This window comes from Hemicordylus capensis, chromosome 11 (assembly GCF_027244095.1).
Source record: "Hemicordylus capensis ecotype Gifberg chromosome 11, rHemCap1.1.pri, whole genome shotgun sequence".
Classification (NCBI taxonomy): Eukaryota; Metazoa; Chordata; class Lepidosauria; order Squamata; family Cordylidae; genus Hemicordylus; species Hemicordylus capensis.
In genome coordinates this window covers 5766808-5791774 of record NC_069667.1, presented here as the reverse complement: position 1 = coordinate 5791774, position 24967 = coordinate 5766808, and the positions used below count along the sequence as shown (strand labels likewise).

Below are 24967 nucleotides of genomic sequence, written 5' to 3'. Positions count from 1 at the left end.
TGTTCTCCCCTTCGGGGGTTTTAAGCAGCAGCTCCAAGACCCACCTTTTTATAGAGACATCTTAGTTTTTATTCTCTGCTTGTTTCTAATGGTAAATCTGGTTTTAGTTGAATCTGGTGTTTAACTGAATTTTATTAATGTAATGTTTTGTTTGCTTTATTAACAAATAAGAATATTTATATACCATTTTCCAACAAAAAGGTTCTCAAAGCAGTTTACATAGAAAAATAAATGAAGGTGCTCTGTCCCCAAAGGGCTCACAATCTTAAAAACGCAGACTCCAAAAACAGCCACTACAACATACTGTTCTGGGGTTGGATAGGGCCAGTTGCTCTCCTCCTGCTAAATATGAGAGCCGCCCACCACTTGAAAAGCGGCCTCTCGGCCTAGCCAGCGGGGGAGATTGTTTTTATGAGCTCCCCAGGCAGAATTGCACAGAGGAGCCGGATGCAATTATTTTAAATAAATAAGCCATGGTACTGACTGTGCACACAGGAGTCCCAAACCTGCACAGCATTTTGGTCCACCTGTGTCTGGCCAACCTGTTGATATCCAGTTCAGTCATGAGCAATGGAGGTCTGAGAGTGAAGTGCAGGGTGTTGGGTTCGTGTAAGAACTGGTGAAGTGAGCTTTCTTCCCCCCCGCTCTCCCCCTCCCAGGTCACGGAAGTGAATCTGAACAACATGCTGTGTCCTGCCATTTCTGATCCTTTCTACGGCCCCTGGTATAGGCTCTGGGCCTCTGGGCATCAGACAATCATGACGATGATTCACGGGAAACTCATTACCGTCGTCTTCTACGGTGCCATCCCTGTCTTCAGGTTCTGGGTGGATTTGCTACCGCTCCCTGCTAAGAAAATATACTAAGGCTTCTCGGTGGAGGGAAGCATTTGTAGGAAGGAGAAAGGGGTTGGTGGCTGTGCTGGGGGAGAAAGGGATGAGAACGGTACCATGTCTTAGCAGTTCCTTTGGTTACAAGCCCCGGGGCCTGCCCCGTCTCCTGTGTCTCACTGCCCATAGCCAATGGCGAACCTTGTGGCCTTAATCCACCAAGAGGGGGATGTTCACTTGCTGTACGTTCTGTGCGCTCGAGAGCAGAATCTTGCTGCTTTGTACCTTTTCGAGCTTCAGAGTTTCGGGGTCTCCCCACATTTTGGCACATCATTGCGGGAGAATTGTCTCCTTGTCATGACTGTTTTTACAAGGTTGCTATACTTTATACTGGTAGAATTTAAAGAAATAAAGCAAATTGAATAGACTGAAGTCTGTTCTGCATTGTGGGTAAGGGTGTGCAGAACGGGTTCAAATCAAACTCGAACCGGCCTTAAAAAAAGGTGGCCGGTGCGAGTTGAAACCAAACCGGGTCCGGTCTGTTACGGACCAGTTTGGTGGGCTATGCTTGTAAAGGGGAATCCGGTGAGGATTCCCCTCTACAAGCAATGGGGAATCCTGCCTTTAAAAGGCTTCTAATGGCAGCCGGGTGTGTGTGATGAGAGGGCACCTTGCTGGGGCTGGCAGCTCCTCTAAATGCCAGCACTCCCCTTAGCAGTGTGGCCCGCATGGCAGTGGTACAGTTCCGGCCTCTGCACATGCACGCAAGTCACTCAAATGGCCTCCGTGCATGTGCCAAGGCTGGAACTGCCATGCTGCCGGGGAGAGTGCCGTGGTTTCGAGGAGCCGCCAGAGGTCAGGTGCCCTCCCACTCCCCCGGGCCACCCTTAGAAGCCTTTTAAAGGCAGGATGGCCCTTTGCTTGTAAAGGGGAATCCTCACCGGATTCCCCTTGGCAAGTATAGCCCCTTGAACCAGATTGAATGGATTTGAGCAAATGGGTTTGTGGATTCGAACCGAATTCGAACCAAATTGCCAAAAAGGTCCCTTGCACACCCCTAATTTTGTGCATTGCTCGCCGTCTTTAGCTAGACTGTTTTCATACTGCCCATTGTGATTAATGGACTCGTTGGGCATCTTCTAATTATCAGTGCACATGAGCATGGTTCTGCTCTGTTTTTGCTGGTTAAAACAATGGGGAACAATAAGAACAATGTACTTGCTTACAGTTGACTTCCTAAGCCTCTCTGGATCCCCCCCCCCGCCATCTCTGGATTCAGTCCGGGATTGCTCGTTAATTTGATTGGTGAAAAAGGTGACAATGAAATAAGGATGTAACCAGGTAAGCGGCGAATTATGACATGCAAAACCCCTCCTGCAAGCGGCAACTTGATAGGAATAGTTGTCAGTTTGGGCTGGTCTGAATTCTAGCCCTCTCCAAACAGAAGCGTATTTCAAATGAAGAAGGCCTCCCAGCTGTGGGGTCTAGTCAGCATTCCTAACTGCTCCCATGAGTTGCTGGTTCTTGGTTCCACTGGGTGACCAGAGGGGTAGACATGGGAAACCTGAGCAGTGGGGAGGACTCAAAAGGAGTGAAATCTCGATTCCCTTCCGACGTGGACCATGGTCACATGGTTTCAGGGCATGACTGCAGTGACTCTGCAATTCTCCCTGCCCCTGTATTCCTTGGGTTTCTATTGCCTTAGGTGTGAAAGTGCAACCATTGCCATGCTTTCTCCAGGCGAATTGCGCAAAGCAAATGTGCTGTCCGTCCTGCAACCATTGGACACCTTGAGAAGAAGGTCTTGCTTTGATGGTCAGCATTTACATCCAGCAAGGGAAGGTAGGGTTGTTTAGGCAAGGGGCAGCATAGGGGGCATTTCTGCGTCCTTCGTTCTAGTTGACCAAACCTGAATCGAATTGGCATCTGTGGGGAGGACAGCTGGTCTTGTGGTAGCGAGCATGACTTGTCCCCTTTGCTAAGCAGGGTCTGCTCTGGTTTGCATTTGAATGGGAAACTACATGTGAGCACTGTAGGATATTCCACTTAGGGGATGGAGCCGCTCTGGGAAGAGCAGAAGGTTCCAAGTTCCCTCCCTGGCAGCATCTCCAGGATAGGGCAGAGAGACTCCTGCCTGCAACCTTGGAGAAGCCGCTGCCCGTCTGGGTAGACAATACTGAGCTAGATGGACCAAGGGTCCGACTCAGTATATGGCAGCTTCCTATGTAGGGTGCTTTGCTACCTTGTGTGTAAGTTTTGCCCTTGGCAGAGCATAATCAGCAGGAGAAGCCCTTGTTGACATCCCAACTTTCTGTACAGCAGAGCTTCTCAAATGTGGGTCCCCAGATGTTGTTAAACGTCCAGCTCCCTTTGACTATTGTGGCTGGGGATGATGGGAGTTGGAGTCCAGCAACATCTGGCAACTCAGCTGGTACATAGCTGGTCTGTGGTCTGGAGAATCTGCTCTCGCAAATATGTCTACCGTATTTACCTGAATTGAAGATGACTCTGAATTTAAGATGGCCCCCTTTAAATGATAACCCCGGTTTCTAACATCAAAAGAAAAAACCTAGTCTGGGATTAAGGTAAATACAGTACAGGTAGCCCTCATTACCCACGGTTTCAAGAACCGCGGTTTCGCATGGCTGGAGATGGGTCTTAAGAGACCTGGTTTCCTTATCCACAGCATAAAAATAAATAAAATTCTGTGATTTTTTTTTAATTTTTGAAAATCAGGAATTGGGGGTTGGGGCGGGCATTTCTGGAGAGTTGCAGACCTGGAGAGCAAGGTACAGTACTTTTATCCTTTTTTTCTGCCTCCTCCTTGCCTTTTGGCCTTTTTTTTTTTTTTTAGGTGTAAGAATCTAACCCCTGGATTCCCATAGGGGTGAGGTTTTGTTGTTCACAGTTTCTATATTCGCACCTATAGGTGAGAACGGAATGGCTGGGAATACCAAGGGCCACCTATATGTGCTCAAAAAGAGGTGTACAAATGACAAACATTTCTAGCTAAATAGCATGGCTGTAATCTCTTATCCAATGTGGTAGGAGGAATAGTTTTCTGAGGCGGTGTACAGTAATTCAGGATTAACCCTGAAGTATGAATGTTTTGACTCTTTTTAGATAGTGACTACTCTTTTAGAATTAGCTCGAGTAGTTTGGCCATCTTGCTCATCCACAGCGGCCGAATCTTCCTTCCTTTTGCAAATGATGGTAACCGTTGGGGCTTCCTTCCTGCCTCCATCGGCAGGGGCTTGGAACTCTCTTGCAAAGTGGCTTGTTACTCCTGAAAGTGCCATGTTCTTCTGCTACGACTACGCATATTAACATACCACTTTTCAACCCAAGCTTGCAAAGTGGTTTACACAGAAAAATAAAGACAAATAAAATAGTCCTGCCTGCCGATGCAGTCTCTGGGGCACTCGGCACAAAGCATCAGCTAGTTCTGTTTTTTGAGAATGAGATGGCTGAGGAATTTCAGACGGATTGCTCAGGCAGGCCTGTGTTTCCCCACTTCTGAAGTGGGTAGTTTAATTAAAAACAAAACACCACAGCTTTGATGGATTTAAAAGCACATGGCGTCTTATCCAATCTAGATGAGTTTTAATAGACCTGAATAACCCCTGTTCTATGTTCCATAACCAACCATGAATGGATAATTAAGCTGAGTTCATGCATTTTTAAGCTGGGTTCAATTTAAGACATTTAAACTTAAATCGCATTTCCGCTGGGTCCATGCACCTTTTTGGGGTGCGTTTTGCTGTAATGTCCTTCAAAGCTCTGCGGCCTATTCCTGTGTACAATTGTGGATGTTGGTGCCTGAACTGTATCTTTCATTCATTTGTATTATGTAAACTAATATTACGATTTGAGTCGATATAGAATAAGTGTTTCAAGGTGATCCTAGTCAATCAGCTACTAAGTCTGGTTTTACTAGCCATAGAAATACCCAGGAAATTGGCAAAATTCTTCATCATTCCACTAAGATAAGAACATAAGAACAGCCCTGCTGGACCAGGCCCAAGGAGGTCCATCTAGTCCAGCATCCTGTTTCACACAGTGGACCACCAGATGCTGCTGGAAGCCACAGGCAGGAGTTGAGGGCACACCCTCCCTCCTGCTGTTGAAACTGGTACTCAGAGGCTTCCTGCCTTTGGGGCTAGAGGTGGCCTACAGCCCTCCGACTAGTAGCCGTTGATAGACCTCTCCTCCATGAAGTTATCCAAACCCCTCTTCAAGCCATCCAGGTTGTTGGCTGTCACCACATCTTGTGGCAGAGAATTCCACAAGATCTCTTCCCTGCTGAAGCCTCTTCCCAGTACAACTTGGGTTGGCTTCCCAAGTAAGTGTTCTGTAGCCCATTTTGGTCTCTTGATGCCGCAAAGATCCCCCGTCTTTGCTTGAGCAAGGTTCTTGGGCCCTCCAGCTGTTTTTGGACTATCGTCCCCATAATCCCCAGCCACAGTAAGCCAGTAGTCAAGGATGATGGGAGCTGTAGTCCAACACCTGCAGAGGCGGTGGGGGGGGGGAGTTGTGCAGCCCTGCTCTAGGGAGAACTCAACTAATCCCTCTATGCCAACGGGGCAGACGCAGCCCCTGTCTTAAGTGGTCTTAAGGAATGCCTCCTTTGTTTAGAGAGGGGCTTCCCTTCTGAAAGTACAACACAAAATGTTTGGCAACAAGGTTGCCTATCCAGATGGGATGCCTTTCAATGAGCTGGTGGTGCGCAGTGGTGGTTGCAAGGCCAAATGTACTTTTTGTGTGCTCCTTTGTAATGAGCTTCAGCTCAAATGAAAAATCCATTCCAAGGAGCGGAGCTGGCAGAAAGCGAAGGAAATGGGTCCACTTTGACCCCAAAGGTGCTGTTCTCCAAAGGGTCTCCGAGTAGCACGGGACCCACTTGACCTACACAGCAGGCTCCGTGGGAACCCAGTCTGTGCCATGCTCTCTTGTATTAAATAGCTCCTATGTGTAATCCCCCAAACTAGATCTAATCCTGCTCCTATCCATGGTCTTAGCATAACTCCCTAGGGCTTTTGGGTAGGGGGCCTGTTCAGCAGATACTGCCTTTTGTAAAACCAGAGGTAGGAGGCTGGGGGTGGGTGGGTTTATTCGTGCACTTTAACGTCTTAGTACCTCAGTGTAGCTGTTACTCTCCTCCTGTAGCCTCCATCAGGGTTTTGATATTATCTCTATTTTATAATTCAGTGTTTTATACAGCCTACCTGTGTTCCTCTTGAAGCACCATCTCTTTGCAATGTATTACGCACTTGACTTGGTGTGCCAGTGCTCTGTATGACACATGCCAGTTTCCTGGATGTCTGTGATTACCTGTGTGGTGGGGATGAGGTGAAGCTTAAATTACATAGTGCCATTTCTAATTTCTGCAGTAACTGTATTGGTAGACTTGCTTTCTCTCGCCCCCCCCCCCCAAAGCAGGAGATTGAGGACATGTTCTAATGGTGCTCTCCGAGAACTTGCAAGTTTCTGGGGGTTGCTACGATCTCTCTGCTAAACACAGGCCAGAATCGGATCAGGTAAAACCTGTATTTTTGGGACTCCTTAGAAATGGGAGTGGAGAAGGAATGAGGCTGGTGTTGATCATTGTAATTCCCTTAACGTCGCTGCTACTTTAGTCTTTAAACCATTGCAAATTGTTTGCTTACCATTTGATGGAAGCCACGCACTTATGTTTATATCCTTCAGGGTCAACCTGTATCCCTGTGTTTATCCTCCTGCATTTTTTCTCAGTGCCAGTTCTTTCAGTGAAGACTGATGGGGCTGGGAGTGGGTTTGCCCACCTCCAAAGCTGGCAGCTCTTCTCTTCTCTCCTTCCAGGCACTGGCCACACAGCTCTGTTTGCTGTCACTTGTGTTCTAAACTTTGTAAACTTCTTAACGTAGTAAAAACTTGATTTGTTGAGTGACTTCTTAAAAAAACCAAAATTGGTTCTTGGCATTTTTTGTATGCTTGTCCTTGAATGTCTTTCATCTCTGCATAAAATTGTTCTTTAGGCAACTAGATTAATTTAAAACGAATAAATATGCTAATGCATGTAAGAGTAACTTGTCATTGCATTAATTACTCTGTGCTAAGTGCCACTCTATGTTTGGGCCCATGTGGAAGATGGTGGCTAAAAGCTTGGCCACTACCTTAAAAAGGCAATTTGGTGTGTCCAAGGCTAAATACGTTGCAGTATTTTGGTAACCTCTGGCATACCTTTCCTTGAACATTAAAGTATCCAGATCTTGTCCTAATTGCCATGTTTGCAGTTGTATGGTTGGATGACCAGTATATGGCATTCTGCAAAAACCAAGTCAAATTTCACTTTCAAGTTCTGAAAAAAATCCCATTGCAGAGGTTCTCCAACCTGGGGGCCCAGACATTGGACTACAATTCCAATCATCCCCTGCCACAATGGCGGAAAACCATATATTCAAGAGATTAAATAACCAAAAATGTTTAAAAGATGGGATAACGTTGAAGGGGGAGGGAAGGATCTGTGCTGCATCCATACTGATGAGTTTAACTGATGTGCTGTACTCTGCATATAAGAACCTAAGAAAAGCCCTGCTGGATCAGGCCGAGGCCCATCCAGTCCAGCATCAACCAACCGGGGGTTAGGGTTGCAGAAGCCCCCAAGTATGGAGGGGGGAGAGAAGAGGGAAATCACCTCTTCCCTTGGTGCCCACTAATGCATTCAGGCACGTGCTACCTCCGATGCTCATATTTCACAAAGCTATACAGGAGAACCCCATAATTTGTGGGGAGCCCTGCAGAGAGAGAATTGGCGAATAACAGGGCATTAGGGCTATGAGAACCGGTGTGTGTGTGTGGCCCCATGTTTTCAACTAAATGAGCCATAAAATGGCTCCCAGACACAAAATGGTGGCTGGAAACAATGTCTGAGGTCATTTCTGGCCACCCCTAACCCAGATACGTGGGTTTAATTCTTTTCTCCTCTTTCCCCCCCACATATACTACGTATACCAAGGTCATTAGCCAACTGTGGATACACAAAATCACAAGTGCTTGACCTGCGATTAACAAGATCCTCCTGTACTAGTTTAAGAATGGCCTTTCTGCTGTTTAGCATTAAGATTTGTTCATGGGCAGCTACCACACCCAGTCGTCAATATTTGGGGCAGCCCTCTGCCCTCCTTCTGAGTCCATCCTATACTTCCCATCAAACCCTTGCTAGCCATTCCCATCCATACTAAGAAACTAAAGAACTTAAGTTACTTTTCTAGCTTCTCATCTCACACAATAGTAGCAGCTGAATGTTTGGACACTGCAGTTTGTTTTCGGTGAACCGTCCCAGGGCAAACACTTCAGGAAATCATAAGTACAAGCAGCTGTGATTCTTTTTCCTTATTTTATTGGGTAAATGATTTAAAAGGTAAGAACAATAGTGTTAAAACTACTACAATATCTTTCCACAGCCATATGTCACAGACCCACAAGTTACCTTCTATAATTTTTTTTTGCTTTTACCTCATTTTTACCTTTAAGCCATACTTATAAAATGCCCATTTTTATCAACAGTTTCTTCACACTAATAGCAAATAAACATGGAAGGAAGGAGGATCTAGTCTTAATGGAAGGAGGTTTGTGGTAATCTGTGATAATATTGTAATCAATAGTCAAGTTACTAAGGAAGGAAAAAAATAAAGGCCACAAAGCTACACCAGGCAGCTCATTGGCCGATCTGTATCACCTTTTGCATCGAAGATAACTCATTATGCTGGTGAACAATTAATTTTTGTAACATATAAAACACTAAAATAACTTAGAAACTAGATCCAAATCTTTTGAAAAGAATCAAGTTTGATATATATAAAAACAGTCATAAGTTGTTACAAAAGTTTTGTTTCTCAGTGCATTTTTTGAACCAGCATTTTTGATACTGGATCCAGAGCAAAAAGGAAGTATTTTCTTCTTCTTCTAAAACAGTAATAAAAAACAAGGAAAACATATCTTTGTATATAAAGAATCATTGCTGGTCTTAATAAATGTAACCAGAAACCCTTAAAATCTGAGAGGCACACTTTGGGTTTCTATATTATTTTATTTAAACATAAAAGTCACCAGTTTATTTCAAGGGAGGAGTTGCATAAGCTCCTCAAACTTAATTCAATTAACATCACTAGCAAAAATCAGTTAGAAACTGTACAAAAATAAAAAAGTTAACCCATTTCATCCTGCAGAGACTTTGGAAGGACTGGAAGGCAGGCTTTAGGAGCAGCATTTAGGCTTGGCTGGAGGGTTCTTTGGTTCAGTCCAAACACACAAGAGATGTAACCTACTCCAGACAACAGTTTCAAGAACCTGCACAGTTCAAAGACAAGTAAAGAGGCCGATACACAAACAGCGGGGTGTGCCGAGGCGGGCCAACCGCTTACAGCTGATGGGGCGTGGGTGCAGCCCAAGTGGAAAATGGTGAGGCTGCACAGGGCCCTGCACAGAACTCCAGCCACTGGAAGTTTGTGTAACAGCTCAGGAGCGCTCTTTTATTTACCGGAGAGAGACTTGTCCTGCAGCTGGCCTTCCCACACAGGTGCGGGAGAACTTTTAAAGCTAGAACAAAAGCGCCTTTTGGAATTAAATAAGGCAAAAAGACTGCTCAATGCTTGCCCCACGCCCTGTCCTCACGACGAGGAAGATGAGTCTGTCTTGTATTTTAGAAATGGATACACCCCTCCCCACAAAAGGCTTGTTTTAATTTGCATATTTAGGAACAACTTGCAAAACAGATTTCAAGCCTCCTGTTCATGGTTCGTTTTAGGTGAACAGATCTATGTTCCTGTGAAGTACACCAGATGTTTGTACCAACGAGCCCAACAATGACATCAACATAATCCTTTGAGTGGTCGGCCCTTCCATGCTGAGAGGTAGGTGCCGGGGGGGAAAACAGCACCACAGAGAAACCGACGCGTCTATATGTCGAGACAAGACACAGCTGAAGCTTCCGTCGAAAGCTCACCACAGTCAGAGCTTTCCACGAATTAGCATACAAGAGAGGTTCAGAAGGGTCTGGAGGTTTTTCTTTTTAAAGCACACCTTTCCAGTTTGTATAACCCCTTTGAACGACTGATTTTCCCCCAAGCAACAGCTACTAAGAGACCAAAAACAAAAAACAAAACATTGTGCATTATGCTGTGTACAAAAAGGAGACAAAATGATCCTTTTTTCCCCTCCCCCAAGCCGTGGTGGGAAGTATTGCTGACCTTGTCCTTCAAACCCTGCAGGATATTCTATTTAATCAGTATATCATTATTACACTGGTAAGAAATTCTGTATAACATCTGCATATATTGAGGATTTCATTTTAAAAAAAATCTGATATGATTTTAGAGTCCGCATGACCAGTCACGTGACCTGCTCAAGGTTGATTAGCACCTTTAAATACACATATATTTATATATATAATAGATCTTTTCTTAAAAAACTTCTAACAATGGGCTCAGCCAGAAGCATGAGCCGTAATGAGATAATGGAGAAAGATGGGAGTGGATGGCCCTGGCTGGTTCCCCCCCCCCCAACATGTTTGCAGCAGAGAAGTATCTTTCAGCTTGTGCTCAAGTTCCCCTTTGGGGGCAAAAATGAAAAGTTGGGTGGCAGCTTCCGCTTCAAGGCGAATCCACTTTCTGGCACTCCAAGTGGAAACAGAACATACCCCGCAAACAACTTCAATAGAAGCTATGGCTGCCCGCCGCGTCTGCCACCCCTCTGTCGGCTACATGTCTTTTCAGGCCTTCTGTTCGCTTAAAATTAAGGCATCAAAACAGAAAGTTAATATTTGGACATTAAATGCTGTGGATGAAGGAATGACAGCGATCTCTGTGAGAACCAGCTCTGTGTGTGTCCCTGACCATAGGACAATTCAGAGGACTAAAAAGTCTCAAGAGTATTCTTAGCTCTGTGCCACTTCCTGCAAAGTGTGGTTTTGCCCATGCAAGGCCAATTCCATGTACGTCTATCACCACCACACCTGTTGCATGGAGTGGGCTGGGCTTTCTGCCAAATATGTTTGGCTCATCCAAAACAAAGGTGTCAAGGATGTATCAGTGCCATCGGCATTCTCCCAAACTATCCAGAACTTCCAACAACCACCTTTCTCTGGATCCCATCCTCATTACTAGAGCTGCCAAGAGTCTGAACTGGACTGTAGATCTCTCTGCCTCTTCTGCACAAGGCAGAAAACTAACCGATATCCTAGAATGCAGCTTCCTGCTTAGTACTAGTCAGACACCTGAAATCCAACACACATTTTTCGTCGTCTTTCGTCACCACCACCACTGCCGTTTCTTAAAACAGCAATTGGGCTAAAGTGGGACATTGACAATACCTAGAGAACCAAAATACGAGTGGAAGAGAGCAGAAAACAGAATTCCGCTCTCAGGACGACACTAACCCTCCACAGCTCTTTGGAGAAATTGGAGTCACACTCATTTCTGTGTCTGTGCTTTTCTCTTCCTATGATTTTTATAAAACCTGTATCCTAAGTGAAGGCACTAATACCTAGATCTGTTGACTTCCCAATACATCAGCTGCTACATGCCAACCACTTTGGCTACAAAAGCAACGCCTGTTTCAGAAGCCCCAGAAAGGCATTGGTGCCTGGAGCCCAACCCTGTGGGGGCGCAATCAAATAACCCTCTCACCCACCCCGCAACTAAACAGGAACTGTGAAGAAGAGCATCTGAGGGCTTCTGTCCTCCATCTATAGAGCTCTTGTTGGCTAAGAAGCGAGTGGGGTGGGGTACCTTACCCTTCCGTCCTGTGGACTCCATGCTCCCTTCCCAGAACAGGCACTGTGGTGAGACTCCGGTTCCAGTGATTCCAGGGGGAAACCCCTTACCAGAGTCAATGGAACCAAGATCCCATCCTTAGGCTGCAGTGAACCTTTTCCTATGATTGTGGTCTTTCGTTCCAAATTCTATAGCTGCTTTCTATTCAAAATCAAGCAATTTGTCTACCATCATTTCCCTCCCAAGCCTATCAGGACGGGATCCGAGGTTCATGTATTTACCTACATGAAAGAAAACAACTTTTAGAATTGGAATATTGAGTAACTACATGGTCAATCCTATGCAGGCTGCCTTCATGGTCTAGTTTCTTACCTAAACCTGATATGCTTTATTTTAGGGAGTGCTTCCCGTGGCTTTATTCCCTAGTCCAAACCGTAGAGAGTTATCTTCTTTCCTTCCATCCACAGTCTCACAGAAAACCTTGATTGATATAATTCAATGTTAATGAAGTAGAAATTTAAAAATTTTGTATAAAAAATCCCGAGAGTTCTATATGCTGCCAAAAAAAGGACAACCCCACAGTGACTCAATAATAATAATAAAGAGAGAGAGAGAGAGAGTGTGTGAAGGGCTCTTTCGTAATGATGCAGCGTTTCCCTCCGTTGCCATGGTGAACTTAACCTGCCATGGAGAAGCGTCGTCATGGCAACGGAAACTATCATCATAAAATGGTACAGTAATAGAGATAACTAGACCAAGAGGGGGCGGGGTCTCCTGGGAAGAGGTCTGTAGAGAGGTCGAGGGACTGGTCATGCGGCTCAGTGTCAGGAATAATGGTTGTACGGTGGAAGCGGGTGCCCAATGCCGTTCTGGAAGTGGTGGTGCTGGCGGTGGGCAAGGTACTCCGTGTAGCTCACAGTCATCTTCTCACTACGGTACCTAAAGGGGTGGGAGAGACAGAGCAGAGAAGGGTTGAAAGAAAAGAGCCCGATTCAGACATCACGCTGTACACGTGGACAGACGTGTCTTTGTGTGAATGGCTGTACAGGCAAGACCTCATCATTCATAGGGCTTCCAACCCTCACAACGAAACTGCGAATAACAAGGCACTGTGTCTATGGGAATTAGGGGGTTAGGTGCTAGAGCCTGGGAAATGATCCAAAAAACCAGGAGAGAGAGAGAGGGGAAAAAGCAGAAATAAGGATGGAGCATGGCACTGTACCGTGGCCATCTCAGATCTGACGCTCTTCCACTCTAGCTCCTCCAGTAATGCATACAGTCCTGGAATCATGAAGCTTCCTTACCCTACAGGTGGAGTTCGGCACCTAGTAGCACAAATCCCAGGCCTGACGGTTTGGCAAGTTGGCCGGAGAGGCATCACAGGATTGGAGCCAGTTCAGGCGAACACCCAAGGGAGTTCAAGTTCAAAAACCTGTACCTCTGTTCATTTAAAAAGTGAACCAGAATACAGGCCCTTCAAATGCATCGTATGGATAGCATGCGTACTACTAGACTTGCATTCAGTGTAACGTGTGAATGACTGCACCCGAGTACACTCACTGTACAAGTGTTGAACCTAACGTGTGAATGGGTCTAAGGAGACGCACACAGTTCCCCGCCTGCTTTTCTGCTTCGATATTTGGGTAAAACCAGGTAAATAAGAAAATCCAATGGACACAAGTCTGGATGCATCTTCATGTTCTTTAATTCTGCATCTCCCACCCCCCGCAATTAAAAGTAATACAATATACCAGCGTTCTCCATCAACCCTAAGGGCAGCCCTCTGACTAGGAGTTCATTGGGTCTGTGTGAAGCTTTGGCCAAAGCAGAAGGCTCTGCACGGTTTGTCTGGAGGACTGTGCCAAGTGCTGAGAGACTCCTTTAAGGGAAATGGAGCCCCTGCCCCATCTTGGAAGGCATGCACAGAGTGCTGGGAAGTAGAGACCTTCCCAGGGCTTTCCGCCTAGAGCCCTTACGAGAGGGGAGTATGAGAGAGTACAGAAGCACAATCTTGTGTGGAGGTCGGCACAGTGGGAAATGGCTCTCACATGGAAGGTTTTTGCCAAAGTGGATCCCACCTGAAAAATAGTGACAATCACTGCAATACATTGCAACTTGCTGATAATGGCCACACCTGCACAGAAAGCAACATCCAGACGAATCCCTTTGAAATGAATGGGATTCAAGCGAGTCCTAAGTAACTAGTTCCATCCATTTCAGTGGTGCTTTGCCATGACTGATCAGGGTGGATGTTGGCCAGAGTCTCTCCCCACCCCTCCTTCCATTTATTCCACTCCAAAGTCTTCTGCCAGAGAGGATGCCTCTGAAGGCACGGGGCCCATGAAGCCCAGCTAGAAAAGACTGCTCTGGTCCTTCCTGGGAAGCACGGCACGCTTTGCAGCCTGTGGAACTAAGTAGCGACAAGATATAGGAAGTGCGGCGGTGCAATAGAGTACTTCACGATACCGTAGACGCGATACAATGAAAGCAAAACAGAGGGCTGCGAGAACGGGAGGAAGGAAAATGTCAAGCCCAGGGACCCAAGAAAGTCCTCCTGCTTTAATCTATTTCCACAGAAAAGGACTGGTGAGAGCCCAAGCCTTTCTAGAGCAGCTCTGCACAACTCTGGCCCTCCTGTAGATGTTGGACTACAATTCCCATCACCTCAGACTACTGGGCATGGTGGCTGTGGGTGATGGGAGTTGTAGTCCAAAAGCAACAGGCCTGCTTTAAAGGAAAACACTCTCCAAACACCTCCTGGCTCAGCTCTCCTCTTGCTGACAGGAAGAGTGGGGGGTGTTCACAGTGACAGAGGGATAAGGCAACCTGCCCCCCCCGAACCCCCTGCTGCACTGCTCCCCCAAGTCTTAAGCTTAGGCACTAGGATGGCGCCTTGAAGTATGGGTCACATGAGGTCAAGGGCCGAAAACCTTATCCATGAACACTGTTCACTGCACAAGACCAACAGGATATAATTTATCTCATTCTTGGACTATGGCGTAGTGGGAGTTACGAACATCTCTTTAAACTCCACCAGCCAAATTTAAGTAGATTAGCAAACCGCCTTCCAAATGATCGTGTTCTGGGGAAAATGCATATGACCAAAATCTGCATACAAGAGCCTTGAAGGAAATTCAGCATTCCATTATCTTTGAAAATTCCCAAAGCTACTACTTTTATTTACACCACTCCCTGCCTCCCCACCCCGTTTCTTATTATAGGAACGTGCTGAAAGAAAAGCGACTCCAGCTGCAACTGGCCTCTTCTGTGGATTCTGCCAATGGACAGCTCTATGTTCTCCATGAAGGACTAGCAGATCCCCTAACACAGGGATTCCCAACCCCGGGTCCTCAAATGCTGAACTACAACTCTCATCATCCCCAGCCATAATAGCCAAAGGATGATGGGAGTGGTAGTCTCACAACATTTGGAGACTCAAGCAATGGGTCAATAAGTCAACAGAAGATTTTCAAGGGGGAAATCACCTAGAATTTTTTGATAGGCAGAACATAAATGAAATAGCTTGGAACTAACCCAAATGCTACACAATGGGTGGATTAATCCAGCCTGGCTAGTTCACTTCTTTTTCAGAAAAGAAAAAAGACAACCGGGTGGGAATTCCCACAACATAAAACACAAGGCTACTGAGGTCTTAAAACTGGAGGCCAGAGCTTGCAACTGGCTGCGCCAAATGCCAAATGGAGAACTTGAGGTCTGAGGTTCTTTCAGGCTGCCATCTTGAAGCAGCAAAAGCTCAGCATCTTTCAGCATTTCAGGCCCAGACAATGGGTAGCTCGATGTCCTCCAGAAGTCCCGCGAGGCTGGAGGGCAGATGCAACCCCCCCCCGAGAAGAACCACTCACAAGGAAGGGAGACTCTTGAAGAATGTAGCTGGGAAGGAAGCGGTTATTGCCCTGCGGTGGGGCGGGGGGGGGGGGGATGCTGCAGAATGCAGGTCATGCAATGCCAAATCTCAGAACAGAACACAAGGGAAATGCAGACCATAAGCCTATCACATGGCCACCTACCTGGTCAGTTTTATTGTTTTCCTGAAATCATTTGTAATTGGAGCCTTGTAGCCTCCTTTTCTCAATAAGGAATCTATGGTCTGAATATGGTCCCATCCTGTTGAGATTCACCAGAAAAACAAAAGTGTATCAGAAAACAGACATCACACCCAGACGCTGTATTGCAAAAGCCATTGCAACTGCCATTATTAGCTAGTCACCCAGCTCCAGACCTAAGCATGAGGAATTAAGAGTTCTTCCTAGGAACGATGCTCAGAGAAAGAAAATCGACTATTTCTTCCAATTACACATTTGGGAAATCTTCCTTGCAGGAAGGCACACAGAGTTTGGTTCCTAAATTATATTTTCTTTAAAGCAAGTCAACCACCGTGTGAGAATAGAGGCTTCGTTTCCCAATAACACCTGTCTGACTGTGCAAACAAGAAATAATAAACAAACAAACAAACAAACCCCAATCCTTAGCACCAAAAGATAGGGAAAGTGTATCTGCCCATGTCCCTGTTTAACTTTGCTCCCATTTCAAAATACAGCGCAGATGGCAAATTGGTTAAAAAATAAGGGCTCAGAAGTGGCCTCACCAAAGATCCCCCAAACTGAATGTAGTTTACACATGACTATAAAGAATTCAGACCAAACATATAGCTTATCCATTGTTAAGAGAGGTGCTGTGCTATCACAATGCATAGAGAATAAATGTTAGTTGACCAGTGAATGCCAGCCAAGCACAATGGCTGTTCATCTCTTGGCTCCAACAGTGCTTACGAACAGCAGCAGGTGCTTGGAGAACTGAACCAACCATGACTTTGTTCCAGAAGCATTGACACATGAGTATTTCACCCAGGTGTCTTTTAAATCCAGCCAGCCAGCCATCTTAAGGGATTACCAGTTTCTCAGAAGAGGCAGTTGTATAAAGACAGAAGCTGAACCATTACCCCAAGAATCCCACTATGACACACAAGGAATTGCCTGTTGGAGGGTCATCTTTCATGTGTCTTTAAAAAAAACCAAAACCCAGATGTAGACACACAAAAGTGCAGTGAATGCTAAGAAAAATGAAGGGAGTGGGTGGGAAATTGACAATTAAAACAATGGTAGCTTGAGAATTGCTGGCGAACAGACATTAGCACCTTCATCTCATACGACGAGTCAATTATGGGCACAGAGCACCCCCAAGCGATGGGTCTGTGCACATCATGGCTGGGCTACTCCCAGAGAGGCGTGCCGTTGCCTTGGAGAAGCCTCTTGCTGCGCTGCAGTGGGACATGTGAACAGCATGCGGCTTCCACAGAGATCAAACAGGACTAGAGTCACACGCAATCACAGTTCTTATTGGCACTTCCTGTCCAAAACTGAACTGGTTGCCCCTCACTTCCAACATACTAGGTGTCTGCCACAGGGAGCAATCAAGCAAGGTTACGCTATGTCCCTAGTATCTCGTGGCCAACGGCGACTTCCTCTCCAATACAGGAAGTTCAGGTTGCGGGCCACTTCGGTCTTTACCCCAACTCTACGATGGCTTCTTATGCCATTGGGTCATGGCCAATGACCCAATGACATGTTCTACACGTCCCATGGCAGCAAACCCTAATTTGCAACTCAGTGTACAGGGAGGTAGGCACTGCCACTTCTGGCCTGCTAACTAGTGTGCCTGTATGAGACACATTTCCAAATCAGTTTGCCTCCTTAAAAAAGACCCCCAGGCCCTCAAATGCTGGAGGCACGAGCAGCAACAGTCTTCTCTCTTCTCCCAAATGGTTGTAAGCCAGAACTCATGCAGATTAAGTACCAGAAGTGATGGCCTGGCAAGAGAGGAACTGCATCATGTTATTGCCATGAACATTAAACCCCACATATTTAAAAGAGTTCTCCATACAGAGTTCTCAGTGCAGCCTTTAGCTACTATGGCTACGTGGACTTTTTAACCACCCAGTACTGTTACTGGTTGCATGTTATTGCTGATCTTGATGGCCAGTTAGCTCGTTATAGCATATTACTGGATTGCTACAATTTGTTCCCAATAAAGCAGTGATCTTCACTATTTTTCAAGAGGGGTCCACTTTGGCAAAATTAAAACAACAACAACACACACACAACACTTTCAATGCAAGAGCCACTTCCCCTACACGGGGGCGGGGGGAGACCTCCACACAGCATGGTGCTTTTCTTAGTGGTGGAAGAAGGCCCCTTTCCCCTCTCTTAAGAGCTTTATGGGGAAAGCACTGGGAAGGACGACACTTCCCAGAACACCTTCCAAGATGGTGCCGGGGCTCAAGAGGGCTCCATTTCCCTTAAAGGAACCCCCGGCACTGGGCAAAGCACAGCTCTGCACGGAGGGAATGGTCTCCTCCATATGGTGCCAGAGGAACTGTGCAGAGAATTCGACCTTGGCCAAGTTTCACATGGGCCCAATGGACAATTAGTCAGGGGCCACACTTTGGGTAGATGGGGGCCTCCACTGGTCCCCATCACTGGCCAATGAAGAGCACTGCAATAAAGGGGCTTATTTTCTACGGATAGATTAAGTGGCACTGAAAGAAGAGTCGGCCCTTACAGTTCAAGGATTGGTCCATCATCTGACATCAGTGCAAGGTCACATACTGCATTTTAAGTTGCTAGGTATGTTTAAAGTCTTCACCAGATCATATGAGATAAAGTGCAACAATGACCTTGCTCCTTTGCAACCTCCGGTAAGTAGGTGGCGGTGCGTTTTGATCCTTTTTCATTGATGAATTCTATTCTAATGCCATGTACACCCACCTGAAAGAAACAGGCAGCTTTATTAGAACATTTAAAGAAGAAAAGAAAACGAGATGGTTAGAGATATACAGTCCAATGAGTCCGTTCTACACTGAAGAAGGGAAAAAAGGTCTTCATTTTCTACCGTTTTCTGTTTTGTTTTTTAAAGGGGGGAGTGGAATCTCACATGAAATCTAGCTGGCTTGAATGGGAAAGCCAAAGAAAGGGATCCCTACTCCTTACTTGGGATGCAATGAAAGAGTAAGGAATCCATCGGCATCTCCTAGAGAGGCCATGGAAAGGCTTGGATCCAAGGCCTCCTGCCAGAACATACGTGTGTCCAGTTCCATTGTCAAAGGTGGCTGATACACTGGGGGGCAGAGGGAAGATAACTGTGCTCTTTACATGCAATACCCCCATGGGGGCAGATACTATTGTTGTCCAGGAGCAGCAGTCATTTCAGTGGGTACCCATGGAGCATGCCTCACGGCAAAACATGGCACAACAATCCCAAGCCACTAGGATAGCCAACCCAAACCCCAAATGAACTGTTGAAGCAAGATCACATTTTGGTGGGGAAATGTGGGAGACCTGAAGCAATTATGAATAATATGGAAGTCTTTAGAAAACTGGCCACTTTCAGTTGACCTGAGATGGACAGAAGGCAGCACCTGGATCAAGCTAGTTATGACTAAGTCCCGTTGAAATTAATGCAACACATTTTAGTCATGACTAGTGTACCCTGTAGCAGAGATCCCTAGATGATGTTGACTACAACTCCCATAATCCCAAAAGGCCAGTGCAACTGGGGGCAATGGAAGCTGGGAAACCCTGTTACAGGGAACACTGGCCAGGATTAACTTGTCTCACTCATCTGAGTGGTCCTTAAGCACAACTAACTAGTTCGGATAAGTATGACATCTCAGAATTGTCGTATTGCACCCTTTTATACCCAAATGTTTTCTGTCTTCACCTTGTGGATTCTTGTAATGTTAAGCTGGACTTCCTGATAAACTTTGGGCCGCTTGCAATCTCCCACTCCATAAAAATTACATTAAACTGAACCATCATCTAGGCCTGCCTAGAAAGACAGAAGCTGGAGACTACTAGGAAATGGATGGGATCAAGGCAACCAACACCCAGTTAGGAGACCCAGGTGTATTTCAAGGTGCAATGCAAAGGCAAGGTTATGTTCGCCTTCACACCCTCACAGGAATGGGAAGGAGCGATCTTCTCTGTCACCCTTGACAAACTCAACAGCAGTGCATACTCAACTTCCAGATGCAAATGTATTGAAACTTAAGAAAGGACTAGCATAAGCAGTGACTCAAGGACCATTCATACACATAAACCAGCCATTTGATTCATATACACCTCCCTGACCACCCCAGGGATAAAACTGCATGGAGAAGTGTCACCAGGAAGTGGGCCCTAGAGAGAGAGAATGGGGACCCTCCGTTGGAGAAACAGTGGCTGGTGCTATGCACATGAATCCAAGCAATGAGATGCTCTGGGGAGTCAGGAGATATTGTGTGTAGAGAGAACCCAACCCAACTCTAGAAGGCTTGCTGGCTCTTGTGAACAGGTGTCAGTCACTGCCTACCAAAATAAATTAAAGGTAATACATAGACATACTACAGCCATGCAACACTCCTGGCCTTGTAAGACATGCTCATATTTTTGTCCCGAGCTGCTTCCCTTCTGAATGTTTGCAACAGCATTTTGCCCTCTAAGATTTCTAAACTAGGATGGCGGCCAGGTTAATCTGGCAAATCTGCACTCGCTCTGAAAGTGGAGGACAGCACCTCTGTTGCAGCTACTGAAAGCACGGCCCACAGAGACAGACAGACCAGGGCTAAAGCTGCGGACCACCACTGGGAACCCTGCCAGTTAATTAATGCAGACCCGGATGAACAGTTCAGTGTGAAAGTGGTTTATGATCCAGTTGATTTAAAGTCAGTAATTCTGAGCTCTGCACAGGAGAATGCTGGCCAGCAATGGGACTCCTACTGTTTCCCAATTATATCTTTGTAGTCCACAGAAGACAATCAGACCCCGGGGTACAGCTATGCTCTGGTAATGTTGAGGTATCCAAAGAGGATACTGTTTCCATTCTATTTGCCTCTCCGATCAAGGAAAGACAAAAAGGTCCTGGCAGCAACATCTGGATCTGTAAGCTGCATTGAGGACACTGGTTGAAAAGAGGTATATAAATATTCAGAGTTGTAGTAAAGAGCCTTGCTCCTTAGGAGCTCAGAAGGGCTTGGGAGAACCAAACAGACCAAGACTGCAGATCTTCACGTACTCTTCGTAAGCAGCAACCCTACACCATGATAGCGGAAGACTACAAAACAGCGGATGCCCCTCCTGTTTTGGTGTGTGTTCTATCACCAGGCAGCCTCCCCACCATCTTGGATTTAACTCTGACCCTAAGAGAGACTGTTGCGAAGACATGTATTTGGTGCCACAGGGCAAGCCAAGCTTCCACTGGGATGGGAACGCCAGAGCCATGAACAGCCGGGGAAGGCAAAGCAGCACCCACCTTGAATCCTTAGCTAAAATTCATTTTGGGAGTAAACAGGATCTTGGGACAAGATACAAATCTTAAGAAACCGAGTGACCAGACCCTAAAATGCAATCAAGACAGTTAATGAGGTGTGGCGGACTGCTGCCCTTTTTGCCTAGGCCAGGGGTAGGACAACCTGAACTGTTATGTGTTATTATTAGGTATTTTTAATTGTGGCTGGGGATGTTGGGAGTTGCAGTTCAACAACAACAGTGCAAGGCCCAAGCTGGCCCACTCCTGGCCTAGGCCACCCATCAGAACGGCAACCCTTGCACATGTCACCCTCCAAGCAAAAGCGCCCTCCGTCTCAAGGAGGCGAACATCTTGCAGCCCCAGGTTCCAGGGCGAGGAGGCAGCTTCAACTGCCCTGACACATCCCATTTGCCACTCAAAACAAGACGGAGCATCTTGCCGCTCTTCTCTTTGCTTGTTTTTGCAGCTTAGACTTTCAGGGTGGAGTGGGATGACTGCAACAGGATGATAAAAGCCTCAAGAGCAAGATTAGCAGGGAGGAACAAAAGGTTACAGCGCAAAGGGTTTCTGGACTGATAGTTTATCAGCGTGAAGGAGTCCACCACACCTTCAGATCCAACTCTGTCCACCCAATTCCTGCCTACTGCAAAGCAATAGCGTGAACTACTGCAGGCTTTGGATATTATGCTCTTGTAACGGTTTTTTGCTCCAGTTGTAAAATTGTTCCTCGTCTACAATCTCTCTTATTTAGTAATTTTCTCACTGGTGTATAAAGTCCAGAGGTGGCCTGCCTGAGGCTCCCCAGCTGAGCACTACAACTCCCATTATCCCCAGTTGCTCTACCCCCTGTCCTAGAACCCCCACTGTTCCTTCCCTATGCTCTTTTTCAAGCCAAATCTCAAGGCATTTCCACCATCCGATGGCAGTCTCCAATACCATGGATTAGGGCTGTACAACTCAAATGCTCTGGTGGGCCAGAACCATCCACAACTTGGTGTGCAGGGGCTGAGGTCAATTTTTAGCACATTACTACATTAAAATTAAAAATATTGTTACTTGTGGATCTATTCCTCCTGTCAACAGACCCATAGTTTCAATCAAGATAGTAACCAGAGAATAGGTTCCGTCCCTACTCAATCAGCGGGGGCCCTAGAGTGCATGCCAGCCCCAAACAAATGCCAAGTCCTCTCCTCTCCCTAAATTGTTGTTGCTTTCAGGCTGCAATGCTAGGCATTCTTACATGGGAGTAAGCCTCATTGGGCACACCATGGAGCATATTTCTGAGAAAGCATGCACAGGATGGAGCTATAAGGCAGTTTCCAGCTGCTGTGTTGCTGCAGGCTAACTGGGGGCCAGTAAAATAGTCCCTGCGGGCCGAATCCGGCCCTCGGGCCTTAAGTTGTGCAGGCCTGGCACACCATTGTCCTTGATCGCCTCTCCTCTTTGAGCTTTCCAGCATGGCCCTCCCATGGTCCTTCCTCCTTGTCCAACTGAGAGCCAGTTGGTCCCACTCAGCCACAAAATGTTTACCAGCTGATCTTGTGCAAGTCAACATCTTTCAGTCTCATTTACCTCAAGACTTAGCCTACCTTTCAATCTAATTTATCTTGACTTGTTGAGAGGATCTGGGAGGACCATGCATGCCACCCGAGTCCTCTGGAAGAAGGGTGGGATTAAAATTACTAACTGCCCCTTCCTTAGAGCAATTCTTTCCTTCTCTCTTCCGCTCCCCTCAGTGGTCCCCACACAGAGGTCCTTATCTTGCCCCTTCTCCACGGACTCACTTTCCCCTCAGAGTTCATCTCCTACCACTTTTGCCTCAGGTGAACAGATCTCCGCAGCTTCATCATCTAACTTCCTGCTGAACAATCATCCTGTGCTTTGCCTATCTGCCAGACGTAAGAACCGAGAGGCGAGGTCATGGGAAGATTTCGCACAAGGATATATAAAATAACTCTGTTTGCCTGCTCCTGTCAGCTGCTATTTCCTTCAGCCATCGGTGTATTCAAAAGGTCCAACTCCCCTGGCAAATTCCAAGGTTGCACAGTAATATTCTGAGCTTTGCAACACACTTGTCACTGCTCAATAAACTCAATCCATGTCAGTACCCTGGAGCTGCCACCCAATTGCTTTGCAATGACAAAAATGTTGGAGATCATTAAAGGAAAAACGACAGGAAACCCATTTGGGGATAGACAGAACTGCACCATCAGTACCGCCATCTCCCACATTTTCATACACTAAATACATCAACTGTATAAAATGATGTTTCCAAACTGCTGGTAGCGCCACCATGGTGTAGTGGTTAGAGTGTTGGACTCGGGGAGACCCAAGTTCAAATTCTCACTCAGCCATTAAACTCACTGGTCCAGTGATTTCCCTCTCAGCCTAATCTACTTCACAGGGTTGTTGTGAGGATAAACACAACTGTGTGAACCACTCTGGGCTCCTTAGAGGAAGAGTGGGGTATTAATTTAAAAAGTAAATAAAAACCAACCAACCAATCATTCATGTTGGCCTAGGCATGCTCTTATCTGGCATTCAGCAGCTTCAGATCCAGGGCCAAGGGGAGTCTGCCTCCTCCCAGCAATTCAGATTTTCACCCAACACATCTCAAGCAACAATGCGGCACATCTTCACAATATACTCAGTTACGCAAAATACTGAGGGCGAGCGACACACAACCAGTGCTCCCTGTGACTACAACTCTCAGCATCCTCAGCTGCAATGGCCACCGCAGCAGGGGAAGCTGGGAGTGGCGGTCAACAGCATCTGGGATTCCCTATTACACTGCTCGGAACTGGATTTTAAGAGCAGAAGGACAAGGGTAGGGATGTGAGTGCGAGACAGAGAACAAGCTGCATTGTGGTGGGCAGGGAGAAGTCCAACTCGGAAGGGGTCAGCCGAGGTAGAGGTTCCGAGAGAAAACTAGAGAAAAGGGAGATTTCCTTTTGCCCAAGGAACAGAAGAGTGAGGACTGGGGATAAGGGAGCAGTCTCCATGTATATTTAGTCACCACACAAAAGCAGGGCTGGATCTGTACAGACCAGTTTAGATATCGGTAAACGGCCCCACGCAGAACTATCTAGGTGTTTCCCCCAGAGACACCGTTGAGCGGAAGAGCCAACATCCAACTCAGTCCATCCAGAGATACAGCTACTGTGGCAGCTGAAATCTGAGCCAGTAAGGGGAAGTAAATGGCCACCCATTAGTGGTGTCCATGTCCATGGATAGAAAGGCTGGGTCAGAGGTTATTTTGCCCCCATGGCTGTGCCCCCTGGGACATCAGGGCTGCCCTGTGGAATGGTTTGCTCACACCTGACCAGCCCTGACCGGCTGACATTTCTTCCGCCCCTGTGAAAGACATCCACTTGCGGACATCTCAGACATTGAGAAAGCTAATAAGGCAGGTCTTGGCGGCGGGGAGGGGGAGGAGGCAACATGCTGCTCATAAAGGCGTGCAGGGGCAACATGCCCAGTCCCCATAAGAACCCCCCACTCCCAGGTAGTGCAGTTGATGAGCAATGTAAGACACATGTAGCCATGCCACGGACAAACGAAAGGCCTAAGGTTGCACTCAAGGGAGCCTTTGGCAAGTGACACGGAAAACGTGCAAATTATACGTAAACAGGTGGAAATGGTAGCAATCTGAAAAACCAAACGGGAGCTAATGGCAGCTAATTCACTTGTCCCTCTCCTCTTGTTTCCATACCTAAAATCTCGGCAGCCAAGAGATTTTCGCACCTACTGAAAAGAGGATTCCTTCAGCCGGGTGGAAATATTTCAATGGAAGGAAGATCTGTCCGTCTGCCTTAGAATGCAGACACACCCCTAAGCGGTCACGTCCATTAAAACCACCCGAGTGTGGTGGTCCACGGAAGCACCCGAAATTTGGAAGTCATTTTCCATCCACCAGCAAATTGCTGAATTAGCTCCCACAAGGTCATCAACAGCATACCTACAGAAGTAAGGTCTCCTAATCGGGCTGATGACCTTTCGGGATGATCTCGAAATGAGCAGTTATACCAGATGGAAGGACCCACACTCTCTCTTTAGGTCACATTCCAGCATCTTGCAATGACT

The 24967-nt window shown here is 46.5% G+C and overlaps 2 protein-coding genes across 4 annotated transcripts in view; one reads left to right on the top strand and one right to left on the bottom strand.

The window, feature by feature from the left end:
* Nucleotides 1–24967, top strand: part of TMEM164 (transmembrane protein 164) — a 69691-nt gene that overhangs the window by 39879 nt on the left and 4845 nt on the right. For 2 of the 3 annotated variants that reach the window (XM_053273478.1, XM_053273479.1), the window contains exon 7: nucleotides 660–6889. In XM_053273478.1, coding sequence (XP_053129453.1) covers nucleotides 660–866 — 207 coding nt within the window. In that variant the 3' untranslated portion in view covers nucleotides 867–6889. Of the gene's footprint in view, nucleotides 1–659; nucleotides 6890–9615; nucleotides 9722–24967 lie in introns of those variants that run through there. The other variant, XR_008311583.1, reaches the window with a different exon arrangement.
* Nucleotides 8187–24967, bottom strand: part of AMMECR1 (AMMECR nuclear protein 1) — a 120271-nt gene continuing 103490 nt past the window's right edge. The window contains exons 5-7 of the mRNA XM_053273477.1: nucleotides 18276–18366; nucleotides 15610–15706; nucleotides 8187–12520 (exon numbers count right to left, since the gene is read on the bottom strand). Coding sequence (XP_053129452.1) covers nucleotides 12406–12520; nucleotides 15610–15706; nucleotides 18276–18366 — 303 coding nt within the window. The 3' untranslated portion in view covers nucleotides 8187–12405. The remainder of the gene's footprint in view (nucleotides 12521–15609; nucleotides 15707–18275; nucleotides 18367–24967) is intronic.